The following is an 18,843-nucleotide window of genomic DNA, read 5'->3' as shown; positions in this document are numbered from 1 at the left end:
ACAGAAGAAGAAAAGAAAGAAACGTGAAGGCCAGTGATTCTCTCTTGCAAGAAAAAGAGGACAGACACTCCATCTCAGCGAAAAGAAGAAAAAAAAAGCTCACTGTAAGACTCTTTAACTCCTCCCCTCCTTTTGCGAAAGGAAGGACAAACTACTACTAAGATGGCCGTCCGAATAACATAAAAACATGCCAAACGCTTTAAAATGTCTTTTTTTTTGTACAATTTTTTTTCCCTCTTTATCTAGCATACAATTAAATCCCATTCCACTTTAATGCTTTTGAGTTAGAACCTGGTATATTCTCTCAACTAACAGTACAGGGTTCCTCTGCGAATACAAAATAATAATAATAAAAAAAAAAAAACTGTACCAAACCAACAAGAGGACAGCTTATAGTGGAATCAGCACGCTCTGGTAGTCCGGAGGGGGGACGGATGGGTTGGGTGGGAGGGGGGGGGGTTAGTGCTCCGGTCTCAAGCTGCATGCATGAAGAACAGAAAACAGAGAGAGAAGAAGAAGAGAGATGGCCAGCCCAGACGGTTACCACGAGCATATGGAGCTGGGAGGAGTTGGCCCGATGCTTTAAATTTAGTCTGAAGGTCGTAGTTACAGGGTTTGTTATTGTTTTTACTCGTATTGATGCTAAACTGATCTTCATGTTAGGGGCCGGGGGGGCGGGGGGACGGGAGAGAGGGGGCAGAATCACTAACCATCATTTTCATGCAGACATTTTTTGTATTTTTTTTTTTTTTTAATATATTTTTCCTGTGTGGACAGAAGGATATTTTAAGTCAACATTCAATTATTTTCTATACAGAAACAGTATGAATAAATGAACATTTTCTTCCAAGAGGTAAGTAAAACATTTTTTTTCATGTTTTTTTTTTTTTTTGTTTTCTTCTAAGAGGGGAGGGCGAGGGGGGTCAGGATGGGGCGGGCAAGCTTCACTTTGCGGTCATCATCTGTACAAACTCTGTAGAGACAAAAAAAAAAAGAAAAAAGAGAAAGAGGACAATGAGGTCACCAGCTTTACGGCTCTGCCCTGATGGGCAGTCACCTGCTAAATTGTTAAATGCTTTATTAATTTTTTAATCAAGCTGAGCAGGTTCAGAACACGCATCCTAATTACTGACCCCCCTCTTCCAAACAGCTTCTGCGTTTTTGCTCATTAAACCGTCATGATTAAAAACGCAGGGCTTTGTGCGCAGGGCGGCAGCGGTACACACACATACAAGCTAAAACGATAAACGTAGATAACACGCGCCGATACGGCGAGACTCTGCTGAGACGGTGTCACGTTACGACAAACGACAATCGATGTGTTGTAATCTGGATGTTATGCAACAGAGAAACTCAAAGCAGTGTATCATCATGAAGCTTTGGTTTCTGAAAAGTATAATTAAAACTAGAGACACACCGAACCGATACAGATATCTGTATTGATTTAGATACTGAGTGTGGCAGATCTATTCAGTCTAATTCTATGGTTTGTTCAGAGTGGTCTCATTCATCATTTATTTTGCATTATATTTAGAATTCCTAGTTGTACTTTCTGAACTATTTACAAGAAGGTTTGTTTACATGTTTGACCAAAGTAGTCAACCTATTTTTTTTTTTTTTTGTCAATTTCAGTTTCTTTATTATTTATTTTCCATTGGCTGTTATACTTCTAACTGAACTGACTGAACAAATTAAAGTTATTTTTATATGTTGGACCAAACTTAGAAAGCTATTGGTGTATTTAAGTGTGCTGTACTGGTGCAGCATTATCAAATGAATTTGGAAAAAAGGAAACATTTTAAGTTAATCCAGCACCGTTGGATTGGATCGGGATCGGTTCACACTAAACATCAGATATCGGTATTGGAAGTGAAAAAAGTGGATCAGTGCATCCCTGGTTAAAACTTAAGTGTGTATTCAGTTCCATCCAGCTTCCCTGTTCGTGCTGTAGGAAAGCATTCACACAGCATGATTATACCACCACCGTGTTTTACAGTGGGGAAGGAAGATCAGTCCTTTTGGTTACTTTTTAATAACGCTCCTTATCCAACATTTTAGATGATGATGACTATTGGGAGGTTTGTACTTATCTCACATTTTTGGTTTTGTTTATTGATAGAGTAAAAAAAAATACAAAAAAAGAAACGAGTCAACATAAAAATCACACCACACTTTTCAGATTCAGGTCACAGTTTGTAGAGATGAGCTTCAGTCTGATCCCCGTTTGTTTAAAAAAAATCATGCATTTCATTTTCGGTGATCCCATACCTTCATAGTTGACCTGTCCGTCTCCGTCAATGTCTGCTTCTCTGATCATCTCATCCACCTCCTCGTCTGTTAGCTTCTCCCCGAGGTTCGTCATGACGTGGCGCAGCTCTGCGGCGCTGATGTAGCCGTTCCCATCCTGGAAGAAAGTGACAGAATTCATCTTACAGCTTATTGTTCAGTAAAAAGACTAAGTTTCCAATGATTTCATAACAAGAACACCAACAACTTTTTCTCTGTTTTCTTTCTCCTCAAGTCACCGCATTCCAGCAGAGGTTCTGCTTGCGATATTTCCGTACCTTGTCGAATACCCGGAAAGCCTCGCGGATTTCCTCCTCACTGTCTGTGTCCTTCATTTTTCTGGCCATCATGGTCAGGAACTCAGGGAAGTCGATGGTTCCATTACCTGCAAAGGAGTGAGTCAAGGAGGCCCGTTTAATCATCAAAAATGGCAATCAGTTAAAAGGCGAATGATCAGCCAAAATAATGACATTATATCAGCATTTGGATGATGAGAAGCAGCCGACTGAAAACATTCATCCAGTGGTTTAGCTCTTTAGATGCCTCAGCTCTGGATCTGATCCATCACCGTTGCGAACTGGAAGAAAAACTGCACACTGCTCTAAAAATGTTGAAAAGTGTGGCATGCTATTTTTGGTGCATTTGTCTGATCTGATTTTAAATCTGCTCGCTTTCTTTTCTGAAAAAGAATTTACAAATGACAAAATATTTTTAAAAAATGGCTTTTATCTTAATTGTCCCTTGTGCAAGTTGCCGTGTTAATTTTTTTAAATTATGAGAATTTAGTCAGCATTAACAGAATAAAGACACAAATTTATTGGGATGTCTTGAAATTACAAAAAAGTAAGAAAAAAAAAAAAAAGAAAAAAAACAACAACAACCTTAAATTATTTTTCCTTAGCTTATTTCAGCATTAAAGGTAAAATACTCGTTTTGGATAATTATTATATTATACTCAATGGAGTAAGTCAACATATTAGTGATACCTCAGGTGCTACTGAACATTTTTAATCTAACCTTGGCCTTTCAGCTAATTTTAGCTTATACACTAACGTTTGCATATTGAGTGATATGTCACTTTTAGCCAATATGCTAGGTGCTCTACATGCTAGTGGTAGCCCCATGCTAACATTAGCCTTACAGCTAAAATAATAATTTTAGCTAATTGTTGGCATATTAGTCACATATAGCATACTGAATAGAACAAGTCGATGAGCGTCCACATTGGTATTTACTTACTCATTACCGACACGTCAGATGCATGCTACTGGCACAACTGAAGCTAACCATAGCACTTTAGCCAATTATCTGTATTAGAATGCTGGATTCCAATTGACACGCACGCTTTAGCAGGTCCCTTTTAAATTTCCTAAGAAATTTTGTAATTCTGACTTCATTCTTTTAACATGACATTATTTTTGCATTAAGAAAAACAAACCATTTTGTCCTGACTCTTGTATTTTGTCAGAGTTGACCTGAATTCAAATTCAAAATAAACATGCTTGTCATACAAGATATGAAAGCTATGGAAACACGCACAGTGCAAATCCTGATTTTCCAAAAATATAAACGTCAAAAACCAAAAATTTGAAGAATGAATAAAATAGCCCAGCCCTATGTGTATTCCTTTAAGGGTCTTAAATGAATCGGGTATGGAGAGAAATCAGGATTCTGCACTTCAAACCAGATGCTACAGCTACACATCCTCGACTCTGTGAGAGCCAGAATGAACGAACGAGTGGCGGCGCTTCAGGTTGCCCTAACGGCAGCTGCTGTGCCGGTAGTGTCGTGTGTGTACTGTCGGATCAATATCCATGTAGCCGTTGTCACAACAGGATTAAACTGGGATCAGACTCTCCTGACTGGAAGGAGCTCATAGGCTCCACGGCAGGAGGGGAAATCTAATGAGAGCTTCCTTTTATCTAGACCTAGAACTGTTAGCCATCATAAAATATAAATAAATGGGAAAGAAATGCACAGAAATACAGGGTTTCATCTCATTTTGTGATTCTCTCCAGCCTTAACCATCATTGTTGCCAAACTTTTTTGCACAGAATGCACCTAGCTTCATATTGGGTGGTAACAGAAGGTAGCCAATGGCGAAGACAAACGTCATCAAGTCCACTGGCAATAAAACTGCACTTTCCCACGACAGATGCAAAAAACCTAGCTAGCAAGGATATATTAGCAACTAGTTAGCACTAGCATCAACCAAGTTGAGTCACAAAATGCAATGAAGATGCTTTTGCGCAACTCAAACTTTAACCTAACAGGAGAAAAAAAAAAACTGCTTAGAATGTTCTAGATTAAACAACGCTACCACGACAAGGTATAAGGTCTATGATTAGGGCTGCAACTATTGATTATTTTAAGTAATTGATTAATCTAGATGATTAGTTGGATTGACACATTCTACAGATTTTTCATTTAACCACTTTGAATGGTTAAATGAAAACCATTCCGTTGAGTCACAGAATGACAAGTTGAGTCATTCTGTGACTCAATTTGGTTGATGCTAGCACTAAGTAGTTGCTAATGTATCCTTGCTAGCTAGGTTTTTTGCATCTGTCGTGGGAAACACATTAAAAGATGCAAATACACAAACAATTCAATTCATTTTTTGAATAAGTAAACATTTTATTGTCTAAAATGCAATAACCGCATTCCAATGCCTTAATTTTAGATAATATTTGTTAAGGATGCACTGACATCCTGAATTAAGTAAAATGTCTGGAACATGAATGAATTAAAAGAGCCAAAGTGATTGGTTCTGGGGTGGTTTTTTTTTGGCTGATTAACCAATGAGAGAGCAGTCTTAGCAAGACATACAAGTAACCAACTAAAGAATCTGTGTGCGTGTTTGTGGGTGGAACAAAAAGGGATGTGGTGGTGTGATGGGGCAGGTGGTGATCTCATGACCAGAGGTGACCATCTCAAATGCAGCAATGAGGAAGACTGGGAAGACTGGTGAAGGGATAACAGTACAAGCTCAACTGGGAAAACACAATCTGAGGGGAAAGGAAGGGGGACGGGAATGCTTGGCTGTTTGTTCTGGATCGGTGAGGAAGGATGAAGATGAAGATGGAGAAGAAGGCAGACTAGGAGAGAGAAGACAGTGGGAGAGAAAGAAAATAAAAAAGGAGAGAGAGGGCGGAAGGAAGTGAGTGGGCGACAGAGATGTGAAGAGGAGAGAATATAAGGAGTGAACCGAGTGGGAGATGGTGCGATTACACATAAGAGGTGCTGACGCAAACTATAGATGGTTGAGACATCTCGGCACACTCGTACGTGTGGTCATCGCGTTAACCTCCCTCCCCCCAGAGCGGTGGGATTGTGTAATGGAGAGTGATTAGTTTTGGGGTGCATGTTGCTTTATCACATGTTAACAGCAGGTTGTGTAACAGAACGGCCGAAACCGGTCAGAAACCAGTGTCCGTGTTCTTCTTTCATGTTTTCCAATTGTGTCGCAAAGATGCCGCTTCGTCCGCCTTGCCTGGCGCTCGTCATCGTCCGCTTGTTTGGTAAATAAAGCTGATTTTCAATGGGCCGGCTCACATCCAATGGGGTACTGGATGTACAGCGGGCAGAGAGGCCTTATGTAACCACTTTTATTTTCCATTACTAGCTTCATTGCCGTCTGACCTAGATTGCATCAGCCAAGGGAGGCAGAGGCAGAACAAGGGGATGTTAGTGATGGTGTGCGTGTGTGTTGGCTCTTAAATGCAACTCGCGAGGGTGGCAGGATAATCTATGACTAAAGGGGCAATTGATTTATTCTGATCAATGTGGTTCCTATAAGCTGTCACAAGGCGAACACGTTGGGGAATTGGCATATTTTCTTCATTCCCTACTTTTCCAGACTCAAACTTCTACATATTTTTCACCATACAGTTTTTATATCATATTTGGTTTTGGATTCACAACATAACGCTGGAACTGGAAATTTATTTAGCTGTGGTTTTTTGCACCTGGTACCTGCCTTGTACCCCATTGGATGCAACTGCTCTTACCGTTATTTCAGCAATTACCTCTTTTTGAATCTGTACACTCCAGTTAACGATTTCAATAATCAATTAATCATGATTAATTGCTTCAGTCTGACCTACTGATTTTTATTAACTAATTGGAGCAGCTTTTGGTTGAGTTCATGTTTTTTGTTGTTTGAAGTGTTTATAAGCCGAACATGGTTAGTTTAGATACAGTTAATAATTTGAGTGTATGCCTGTCACAATAAGCAATAAATCAATGAATCACATAATAAATTAAAACGAACACAATAATTCCCAATTTGTTTAATTTACTGGTTTTCTCTTTTCTCTCTATCTACCAAAAACTGTTTGACTAAAATCCTCAGTCTGGTGCTTTGGTCTCAACTAGCGTGTTTTTGAAGGAGAATGTGTTCTTGCTTCTTTATGCCATTACCATCATATTACTTGAAAATGCTCTAAAAACAAACAAACAAAAAAAAAACAATATTATTGTTTATCACAATAACTGATCTCTGGCCGATCCATTAGGCCTTCCTGTAAATTAAAAGCGATAATTGCCAATACGGCGGCTGTGATCGTGCGACGCCAAGAAGCAACGCCGACTCTTCGACACATGGCTTATTCTGAAAACTCCACCTGCTCATCCATATCAATGACATTGTGGACTCGGATGGAGCCGAACGCACAGTGACTAAACTGCTGACACAGAGGGATACGTCATCTGACAATAAAGCTGGCCCGCCAGTTGGCTCGGACAGTTGGCGAACAGTTGGCAGAGAAACGCAGGGAGATGGGCAACAACACAGCTGATGTGTTTGGAGGCAGGACAATAATGGATGCCTCAACTAATCCCCTGTTATCTGTAACGGGGTGGGGGTGGGGGAGTTTAACCACCAAAGTCACGCAATGACAGAAAAATCACAGCCGTATCCCTCAGACAACAGCAGCAACTCAAATTAATTCCCCAAGAAGAAAAATGGGTTGGGAGGGCTCACTTTTGGCGCTCCTGTAGCAGCTGACGGTCATTTTGCAGATTAAAAACAAGGGAGCATCATATTAACCTAAATATTAAAAAGCCTTCCACCTCGCTTGCAAAATTTGAGTAAATTTGGGGATTTGCCAGCATGTGGGCCAGACCAGAGCACTTGCCGTTTCCTGCGACACATTTTGGTTGACTGAACATGACCCATGCAAATGAACCCCACGGTTCCCAACGCGCCAAAAAAAATGTTGGCAGCAAATATTTACAAGGTAAATGTGAACAGATGAACAGAACCAAAGAGGAGTTTTGGTGGCAACTTTTGCAGAGTTCGACTTGCAGCGGCATTCAGAACTTTTGGGAAAAACATCAAAACCAACTTTAATGAACCAGGTCCCAAAAGACCCAGTTTTACAACTCCAAAGTTTACATTTTCAAATTCAATCCAATTTTTAAACAGTTTATTGAGCCCAAAGGTAAATTAGATGTTATAACTCAAATTATCCAAGATTCTTTAAAGAGTTATTGTAGAAGCTGATGGATGTGAGAAGGTCAGATCTCCTGTAGCAGTCTTTATTACAGAGGTTCTACTGAAGCCTCTGACTGAAGACACCCTGTTGTAGAACAGGATGATTGTCAATTTGATTAAGAAATTTGTGAAATTCTGCTTAAAAAATGACAATAGGGATACTTTAATCAATTAACCAGACATGTTTTCTATAACTGGCTCCAGTCATCAGCCCGCTCTTCCTGTTCATTGAATGCATCATAGCTAAGATTTTCAGTTTAAATGCTCCATCTCCACTGCAAACTCTTACAATGTATTTTTGGTCTAGTTTCTAGTATAGATATCTTGGTACATTTGAAATGAGATAAAAACAACAGGTAACTTTTCAGCAAAATGTAGGAGCTTGTTTTGAGTAAATGATTCCTTAATGCTGATGAAAAAATGGTTACAAGTGAAATAATCTACCAGGAGAACTAGTGTTTTCCATCAACATAAATGAATTATTGACTTAAAACAAGCTCCTTTATCTTGCTGAAAAAATACTTGTAAGTTTTGTTTTATTTCAAGTGTACCAAGATATATATCCACCAGAAACTAAACCAAAAATACTTGGTAAGATTTTTGTGTTTTTGCAGTGCAACATCAAATTTTGTGAGTCTGACATCCGATTTGATGCCTGAATAAGACTCATATTATAACTTCTTCATTTTTGGTGTGATTCCAAACTTCCATCACAAAATCTGCAGCATGTTTTTTTTTTCTGAACTGGTCAGGAAAAGCAAAATAAGTAACAGTTAAAACGAAACGAGCATGTGCCACTGACCGTCAGCATCCACCTCGTTGATCATGTCCTGCAGCTCAGCCTCTGTGGGGTTCTGGCCCAGCGACCTCATGACGGTGCCCAGCTCTTTGGTGGTAATGGTTCCGTCGCCATCCTTGTCAAATAAGGAGAAAGCCTCCTTGAACTCTGCAGGGTCAGAGGAGGGAAACATGTCTGAGTTAGGCAAATGCAGATGGGTCACACCAGGACTTTCCAGCGGCTAATAGATTTCCGATTGGGATCGTCTGGAATGCTGTTGTGAATCTGATGAGCCTTTGACTCTCCCCAGAAATCTGGCTGACATTGTAGCAGTCAAAGTTTTAAAACAACTAAATAGATGCAGCAGGGAGGCAGTATGGAGCTTTAGCCTTCAGGGTCTTGGCGCCAGCTAATTAAGCACAAAATGTGGTTCGGCTGAAAAGAAACAAGAGCTTCCAGTTTTAGACCAAAGCGCCACGTTGTGTCTTTATGGTGAGAACATAAAGGTGCTTATTGTGTTTGAAACCAATCAGAGGCCTGGACGAAAAAGTGTCTATTCAGTGCGACTTTGTAGGTTGCAGTTGTGACTCATAACTGCTGTGAATACTTCATCCCCTTATGTCCTGCTCATTTTGAACAGCTAATGATCAGCCAAGGGAAGGGAAGGGACGGCCTGCTGCCAAGTCCTTCAATGTTCTGTTTCCCTTCATGTGACGTGGAAGCAGCCAGAACGCCTAATGAGAGACATTACCTTACACCACTGCTGGACTTTATTGAATAATGCGGGGCTGGATTTAATCCACCGAGAGCCAGTAAACGAAATAACAAGGAGCAAAGTTTTGTTGGGAGTGGAGGGAGTTCGTACCTGCAATCTGCTCCTCTGTTAGTTGATCAGCCTGTGGTTGGTTGGGGGTGGGGGGAAGAGGGAGAACAGACAGGTTAGTCAACAAGGAAAGCATTTCAGATATCTGAAATTCCACATGAAGCCCCACCCTGACCGGCTCCACTGCAATCTACCCCAAGGAGGTCAAACGCATAGAAAAGCAAATATTTTTAACAAGGCTGAAAAAAAAAAAAAAATAGTTTTGATGCGTTGTTGGGGCATAGCAGTGAGGATGGATGTCTCATATTTACAGGCTACAAGTCAGAGCAAAACATCTCCACTCAACCTATTAACTTCAAAATAAAGGCCACAAGGCAACTAAAAATGATTAGTTTTATATGCAACTGCAACTAACAATTTAGTAAGCGATTATTCAGACTAATTATTCTGACATTTAACTGATTATTCTGATAAATCGGATAGAAAATTGGTGTACTCCACAAGATTTTTCATTTAACCACTTCAGCCTTTTTATGCATTAAAAATACACTTAAAAATGCAAAAACAAACAAACACAATATTTTATGACATTATTTAGTGAACACTTGATCATTTGTAGAAAAGGATGTATTGATTAATGACTGGACAGCTAAAGCTGCTTAATAGATCATTTTGAGTAGAACGCATTTATAGACAAGTCTTATTTTTATACTTTTTTTAACCTTATAAGGAAAATGTATATATACGTTTATAGTTTTGGCTTAATTACTGCTCTGACGCATGTTATTTTTTCAGCAAATATCCTTGTTTTGGAGTTTGTGTACTCCAGTTGACAATTTCTAAATTAGTTGACGATTTCAATAATCAATTAATCGCAATCAATCGTTTCAGCCCAAATTTTTGGGCTCAAATCAGCAATAATCAAGAGCCTGACAAACTGCTTGGTTGCTGTTCATCTACATTTCCCCAAATATTTCCAAGCAGCCAAATTCATGTTTCTGGAAAGCAGGGGAAAATGTATAGAAGCTTTCCATCAACTAGCAGTGCACAGCAACAAGTAGGGCTGGGACAATACTATATTAATTTATCTCCATACATCTAGACAAAACAAACTCCTCCAGCATGTCACTGAAGGACTTTAATCTGCAGGAGTGGCAGGAATTTTTTTGCCATTTTGAAACAATTTATCTCCAGTCCAATGTTGGCATAAGACAGAATCAGTTATCGGACTTGGCTTGCCTGGACAGTAAAGGCTTATCAAAGCAGTTTCTGAATAGCTGTTTTGTTTGAAAGATTAAAAAAAGGAGGTATATATTGACAATCAAAAAGAAAAATTAAGAAAAAACAATCAGGCAACAACACTTCAAGATACTGTAACAAAGCAGATTAGTAGGCCTTTCATGAGAACAAATTTTCCTGGACAATACATAGCCCCAGTAATAATGGTGATAAACGATAATATTGTCGTTTTGAGATCTTTTTTAAGAAGCATGTTGACAATGGCACAATTATGCAAGTTCGCTCTCTCAAAGACTCAACACCTTAATTTTGTAAAAAAACTTTAACTCTGTAACTAGAAGATATTTTAAACACCCAAAATAAATAAAACAGAACCAAAAAACAAACAAACAAAAAAAATACAAACTACACACAAACAAAACCATGAATAAAACGGACTGCGTCTTTAAACAAAATTTGACCTTCCAAAAATACTAATCACCACAATGGAAATGACTGAGCTCATTTTAATTTATTATGTAATTAATTGATGAATTGTTTATGGATGAAGCATTGCCTAAAGACCAACCGGCTGGCTTGGTGTGGTCGCCCCCCTCCCATCCCGGCTTCCATCATGGCTGACTCACACAAGCTTTAAATGCTTCCAAAGCAACTTGCCCCCACCCTTTTTTAATCTCATCAAAAAAAGAAAGAAAAGACTAGAATAAAAGTGTGAAGAAACAGCTACTTGTGTAAATGACTCTGGAGGTATTTTTATTATCATTAACAGACCAGTCTCACTGACATCCGTGTACTTGGCAGTAAAGAGGAGGGGGAACACACACAGAGCAACTTTTATATATACACACACTAATGGCAGTCTTCCTCCACACCAATACTTTCCATCCCTGCATTTCCTGTGAAGCGCCCAGCTCTGCTTCCATTGTTACGTTTGCGTGTTTCTCGCGCTGATGCAACGAAGAAATCATCCCGGAGTCCTGTGATTCCCGGAGACCAGGACCTCGTAACAAGCACGGTGCTCTGAGGCGAGGCCGCTCCATTTTGGAAATTAAGTCAGCAAATTGAATTTGTTGCATAAGGGTTAGATTAGTTTAGGCTGGGTTGGCATTTAGCAGAGCGCCACATGACTGCGCTGCCAGCCGACCTTTTGCTCCTCTCAAACAGAGAGGCGTCTCGTCGCGGTGGACCGGGCGGCAGCAGGTATCGATCGGCATGTAGTCGAGTTTCGAATGATTAGATGACCCGACTGAATGAGTCCACGGTTTCTGCAGGCTTCACCGATGCAAATTTAGAATATTTTGAGACCATTATCAATTAAATTTAAGATTTGTATGACAACAGAATTGGACAAAAGAAAATCACAAATTTTATATAGTAGTAGTTTCAAGCTTTTAGAACAAGATTGTATGAACAGCTTTGTACAACAGAAGTGAGCTGATGACTCAAAGACCAACATCTGGGATAAATTTGCACTTTACTGATGATAGGTGCAAAAAAGCCAGCTGGCTAGGTTATTTTAGCAGCTAGTCAACAGTAGCTGCAACTGCCTCAAGTCTCTGAACGCAATGATAATGTTTACAGGTGACTCCAACATTTGCATTTATGAGATGCCACAACATTTAAAGGGGCAATGTTATGTGTTTTAGAGGTACATAGTGACAATCAATAGCCATGTTAACTTCAGTTGTAATAAAATTGATGCCTATATCAAATATGACTTATATTCTGCAGTAAATTTTCTTTTACCATCTGGAAATTGGGCTTCTGTATCTTTAAGAAACTCTGCCTTCAGGAAGTCATCACAACAATTTCTCCTCTATTAATCCTTTAAAAACATTTTTACCAGCTTTGCACCGACAAGTAGCTCCTGTAATGAACTATAATTACAGAATAATGGACAGATGCGCAGTTCCACCAAGTGCTAATTGCTGCTGGCTAGTCTGAAGGAGTTGAAGGATAAATTTAAAACTTAAGGGTGAGGACAATCTGAGCTTACAATAAACACAAAGTGACTGTTTGCTCCGCCTCCGTGCAGCCAAAATTAAACAAACCAGATTCTATCTCTGTATGTTCTCCTTCTACCTGCCTCCTGTCTGTCCAAACTGAACAGGGTGTGTGTGAAAGAGGGAAGGGTTTGGTGACTCAGCGCTACGGTTCCTCCTCTGGCTGTGACCCAAGCTGCCAAGGGCTTCTGGTGCCGCAGCAATGCCGGGCCTATTTTTTTCCCCTTTCCCCTCTCTGTGTGGTGGCAGCCCTTACTGTTCGGAGGAAACTCCCTGTGATTCACCGTCCGTCGGTCTAAATAACAGCTTGTAGGGGAACAGGAATCTGTGTGTGTTTGTGGATGCTGGCATGAGTGGGTCGACCGCATACCCTGTTGCCCATGGCAGCAGTCCAAACAGGCAGGAAGCAGCTCCATGAGCCGGTCGGGAACAAGCATGGGTTGATTCCTGGTGTTAAGGTTTTCCAAGATCTAAAAATTCTTGCTTTAATCTGGGGCTGGGCTACGGATTAAAATTAAAATGTCTGATTTTTTTTCAATGCAAGTTAAATTTTTCTTTTTTAAAAGAAAAAACATACAGAAAACATTTTCAAAAAGTAGTTTGTTTCAGTCACCCCTTCTCTGAGTTGTATGTTGGAGAATTAGGGTCAGGCTACGAGAATTTTTGAATAATTGTATTAGGAGGGAAAAAAAAGACAATTTTACCAGAAAAAAACCATCTTAAAATTGCAAGACAAAAAGTTGTTTTAATGAGAAAAAAAATGCGTGGTTATCAGGTTCATGTAGTTCTCTCTTTGACAGAAACACAGTTGTTAGCACCATTTTAAGTCCTGCTACTAATAATGATTTGATTATGATGTGTTAAAAGTGTCATCTGTAAAACGTATACCAAAGTATAACTTCACAAGATGCTCAAAAATCCTCTTAATTGTTTTGTTTTTTGTGTTAAGTTCTACTTCATTCTCATAATATCACCAATTTATTCTGATGCGAATTTTCCATCATAGAATTGACATGAATTCTAAATCTAATTAAATGGATTTTGAATAATGCTCGTCAAACAAGATGGCGACCTTGGGCGTGCTAACCTGCACTCGTGTTTCCTGAACTATGGAAACGTGAGTGCATTGGTAAAAACAAAATCCTATTTTTTCAAATATTAACCAATCAAATACTAAAAATGTGATAAAGCGATATTATCGATTTATCACAGTGCCCTACTTTAATGCCTTTTAAAGACAAATCAAAGGAGGTGTTGGGAAGTTTTGTAGCATACAGTGATGTCCCCCTCCCCCTCCTGTAGCTGCACAATCCAGGTCAGCTGGTGGAGGGAAAAAAAAAACAAACTACAGTTTTTTTCCCCCCTGATATTTTCCACGATTTGGAAATATTTTAGCTCATAAAACCAGCAGAGCGCCAACAGTCATTCAATAGTTGTAAAGCTAAGCTAACACCTTAGCAGATAGCTCCAATAACTAACCAGCAAACATCAGCTTGTTAAACCAGAATTTTCCCTTCACGGTGATTGACAACTCATATTTCCTATTTCCTCAAATACCCCAATCATTTTCACCTGTTTACACATCAACAAAGACTTGCATTGATGCTCTTTCCCCCCCCCTTTCGTTCTCTAGTTTTATTTTGTTTTTAATCAAACTTCGATCAAGGAAACTGCAGCACAGTTTATCCTTTTAACATGCAGTTTTTTTAAACGCACAAAAACATTGTTTTTGTTGTCAGCATGAAAAATGAGTATCAGATTGCATATCGGGCGACATCTAAAATATCAGGTATAATAATCGTTTAGTCTAGTTTAGCATTTCTATTCAGCAGTGCTTGTATCCCACAGACTGATCCACTGGTTAATGAATGGGTCAGTTGTTGTCATGTCCATTGTTGACCATTGTTCTCTTGAGTAATATGACTTGATCGAGCCTTTTTCTAGCAATCAACACAACATATGTAATAAAAGTATTTTGGATTGATGTTGATATTGTATTGGGAATGTATCGGAAAATACTCAAAGTATCGTATCGGGAAGTGAATAAATTGCATCAGGCAAGCCTGCCATGATAAGCAATTAATTACACATTAAAATGAGCTTGATGGTTTTTCCATTATTAAAATTTTTTGAATTGCAATTTTATTTAAAGACCTTTATCCATTTTATTTATGGTTTTGTTGTGTGTGTGGTTTTTATATCTGCTTTATTTATGGTTCGTTTTATTTTGAATATGTAAAATGTCTCCCAGTTGCAGTGTGGACTGTTCTGTACAAAACTGAAGTTTGTAGATCTTCAAAAGGGAGTACTCGCATTATTCTGGCATTACCGTCATATTACTCATAAATGGCATCAAAACAACAAGGTTGTCGTTTAACTTAATTTCTGGAACAATTTATCGTCCGGCAAAATTTGTAAATTTGCTACTGCTAGCTAAAAAAAAGAAAAACAGGAATTGATGTTGTTGAGGAAAATAAAAATCAAAGTTAGATAACTTTAGCAGCAGTAGGGAAATGTGTTCCCATTCTGTTGAACATGAAACCAACTGAATCCTGCTAGTTTTTTGGGTCTGAATCTGTGTAAACACCATTACACACCAGGGTATGTTGGTGACGTTATCACACTGTGAGGATCACATTCCATCCCAAGCCTCTTTTGCTCTTACGCAATTAGTATTTCCTCCTTTAGACAACAAAAGTACCAATCATGGATCTTTCTTTTTCTGTGATCAACTATGGAGGTGGCTGACCAGTTTGTTGAGCTGGATCAAGCAGCCATCGCCCAGACAGATGGGTGTGACGAGCTAAAACATTCAGGAGGGAAACAAAGACTCCAAGTGTGTGTGTGTGGGGTAGTGGCAGCGGTGGTGGCGGGGCGTTCATTCCACTGTGGGGCAATTCTCTTCATAGCTGGACAAAAGACCGAGAGGCTTCAGGCCCAAGCAGCCCCACACACACACACACACACACACACACACACACACACACACACACACAGAGAGAGAGAAAAAGAAAGGTAGGGTGTGCGGTGTAAACAACACCATGCTCTGAGAGCGCAGCGACAAGACCCGGTGCACCATATGGCTTGTGGTGGCAGGTGACAGGGGCTCTGCGGCCGACGGGCTGCAGACGGGACACCGTCGCTCCGAGACGCATGAGGAAGAGGGGGGGAGGTGTAGGGCAGAGTGAGGTGTTGCTGCCAAATGCATCAATTATTCACCGCAGCGTATCGGATGCGCTGTGTTACTAAACATGCAACAGCAAACAAGAGCTGAGCAGGAACAAGATAGGGCCTCAACACACTTATTCGATACTTCCACCTCAATGCTGGTGGAGGGGGGTGGGTGGTTGGAGCGTTTCCACCTGAGTGGGCTCAGATAAGGTGATGGTGGTGGTGAGGGGGTTTGGAATGAAACTTTTCATGGATGCTGGTGGGTTTACACTCCGGTTGCTGCAGCGCGCTGCAACGTGAACCTGAATGGAAGCTTGATACTGTACGTGGGTCATCTGATCGCAGTGGAGCTGAAAGGTTTACAGCTTCTGGACTCCTTCAAGGCTCAGAGAGGCTTCTGTGCAATATGCAGATTATTTCCAGTTCCTGCGCTGCAGATGTCAAGTTAATGTGTGTACCAAAAAAGGAATTTTTTTTTTTTTTTGCAAGTCACCAGGCCTACAGAGATGACCAGAAAGTCAGCTGCAACAGAGTGACATGCAGAATACGTAATTATTAGGAACTGTACAGCAGGATGGCAGCTAGGTGTGCAGAAGAAGATGAAGAAAAAAAAAAAGTTGATTCAACTTGTTTCCACCTTCTGTTCATGTATTTATTTACACAGAGCTTCTTACACGAGTCCCACAGGTGCCATATTTGCATAACATCGAGAAATTTGCAAAGAGGCAACCAAATCAGCAGACATAAGCACAACTAGATAACCCAGCTTGCCTGCGATAAAGCCTCGCAGGGCTGCGGGAGAGGCGGTACACCGTCCGATAGCGATTCGTTTTCGGCTCCGACAGTTCTCCTCCTCCCGCTCCCTTCGATGGAGATGTGACCGCGCAAGTTTACGGAATAGGTATGGTCAATTTCCGTTGCGGTACACCGATGAGAACCGCGGAGGTTCAGGCGCGGCAAGAAGAAGCTAAGAGGCGGCGGCGCGATGGTGCAACCCCTCGGAAAAAAAAAAGAAGTGGAAACCAAACAGTTTCTTCACCCAGACTGTACCTTTGTGTATGTGTGAGAAAAGGAGAACGAAAAATGAAGCATATCTTGAGCCGTGTGAATTCATATGAAGGAAAAATACCAGCGTACGACTTCAAGACGTTTTTTTCCCTCTCAACACGCCTGAGCTCCGGAGGCGCGTTGAAAAAAAAAAATAGTACCGTATCGCTCAAGAACAGAATTATCCCAGAATAACCCAGAATAGCACACCAGTTTCCCCCGACACCTCCAAATGTCGTCCAAGTTTTAATTCGAGCTGCAGCATGCGGTCATGAACTAGCTAATTGCGCAGTTATCAAGCATAGAGTCCACATATGAAGTAGAGCACATGTTCAGGCATAAACCCGCAAGAACAAGCCAAAAACAATGGCGAATATTAGGGCCATTTTAATATTCGAATCGGCTGAAACACAAAATGCGCCTCCCCGGCGGTTTCCGCCTCCTGTACGGATATGAGTTGCTCATAACAGGAATCAATGAGTGAACAGCAAATACAGAAACGGAATATAAAGCAAGGCTCAGACCAGCAAGCACTTCTAACGCAGGTGTACCTACACTTGAAGCGCCATTTTCCCTCCCCTTACACAAAGAATGAATGATATACGTACCATGTCGGATGGGTTGTGTGCTTGTTGGTCTGTGGAAGCAGACTAGGAGTGTGCTCGTTCCTTAGATGGAGTTCCACTGGCGGTTTTTGGAGTGTGTATATCGGCCGTGGCCAGAGCGGGGAGGTAGGAGGAGGGGGGCGCAGGTTGTCTTGTGTATCCCTCCGCCACGCTAGCACGTATCACTCACTTCCTTATTGCGATTCAGAGCCGTCTGCGGCAGCGCGGGCACGCCAATCAGCGCGGCTCAAACGTCTGCAGTGCACAGAAGAGGATCATCCTCCTGCTCATTTTGACACGCAATTAATTATTGATAAAATTATCTTGCATGGACTATGTTTTCCTCATGATTGCACAGAAAGTAGAGCACATAATAACAGAGTACAAAGAAGTTTGAATTGAGGTAAGGAAGAATATATTTCAGTGATGCGACAAGTGATCTGTTGAGCAGTTTTCATATTATTAACACACCAATAAATCTGATATAAATCAAGTTCAAACTTGTGCAATGTTTTTATCTGTGCCTCTAGACACCGAATAAGTTAAAATAAATGTAAACCTTTTCCATATAGTGACTTATTTTCTCACTCAAAAACTAATATTGCTTGTTGGGGTGCTTGGTAAACATTGACGTTTACATTAGTTTGTCTGCATGACTAACAAATAGTTTGTTTACATCTGGAACAACTTTTATTTTTTGGATTATTTCTAATTACATAAAAAACTGACAATTAAATATTAATTTATGTTTTGCTAAATTGTCTTATTTTTGTAGCTGTATTTCACTTAATAGCTTCTCACATAAAACAATCTGTTCCTTTACATTTTAATAACAAACTTAAACTCCTGCAACTTAACTGAGTGATAACATTCACATTCAAATAAATATCCTTCCCTTCCGAGATTAAAAAGAGAGAAATTAAGAGTTTTCTTCAACCACTTATACGGTTTTCGTCGTTTTTCTGGAAGTTCTTCTTGACACAAGGCACTAGTTCGTAGCTGCGGAAGGATACCGTAAAATCTAAGAAGCGCGCTTGACACATGAGATTTTGCTGCGCCTGTATGTAAGGAATTCTCTGATTGGCCAGTGCAGACCTGCAAGATTATATTCTATGTGCCGGACGCATCGATTGGCTACACGGGACCTGCATTGCACCAGGCAGTGGTACTTGATGGAAACGTAATAAATAAAAATACTGGATTTTTTTTTTTTCGTAAAAAGCTGAACATATTCACTGCTTAATTCCGTCCGCTTAGCGATATCCATTATTGTTAATAGTACTAGAATGTTTTTATAACGGAGTCGGATTTAAATGCGACAGGTCTTCACAGGGGAAATGTTTGATAGGTTCGGTGAAAGAAGTGCGCACATTCACTTTGGACTGGCGAGGCGG

General features: G+C 40.2%; 1 protein-coding gene across 1 annotated transcript; it reads right to left on the bottom strand.

Annotated features, from left to right (window-relative positions):
* Window positions 1-754: 754 nt before the first annotated feature.
* On the bottom strand, window positions 755-17,589 carry LOC106936200 (calmodulin). The gene is made up of 6 exons (XM_015017046.1): window positions 17,453-17,589; window positions 9,427-9,457; window positions 8,586-8,729; window positions 2,565-2,671; window positions 2,269-2,404; window positions 755-973 (listed from the first exon to the last, which is right to left on the bottom strand). The coding sequence occupies exons 1-6, from the start codon at window positions 17,453-17,455 to the stop codon at window positions 945-947; spliced, it is 450 nt and encodes a 149-aa protein (XP_014872532.1). The 5' UTR covers window positions 17,456-17,589; the 3' UTR covers window positions 755-944.
* Window positions 17,590-18,843: the final 1,254 nt, after the last annotated feature.

Source organism: Poecilia latipinna, unplaced genomic scaffold (genome assembly GCF_001443285.1).
Source record: "Poecilia latipinna isolate Pla-1442-1.1 unplaced genomic scaffold, P_latipinna-1.0 Scaffold2096, whole genome shotgun sequence".
Lineage (NCBI taxonomy): Eukaryota > Metazoa > Chordata > Actinopteri > Cyprinodontiformes > Poeciliidae > Poecilia > Poecilia latipinna.
The sequence above is the reverse complement of the archived record's forward strand: the minus strand, read 5'-3'. Positions and strand labels throughout refer to the sequence as shown.

Bases quoted from the DNA above. Each gene is read 5' to 3' on its own strand.
- LOC106936200 (XM_015017046.1), bottom strand. The intron at 8,730-9,426 runs GTACGAACTCCC...CTGACCCTGCAG, and splicing joins AACAGAGGAGCAGATTGCAG to AGTTCAAGGAGGCTTTCTCC. The intron at 2,405-2,564 runs GTACGGAAATAT...ACTTTCTTCCAG, and splicing joins CTTTCCGGGTATTCGACAAG to GATGGGAACGGCTACATCAG.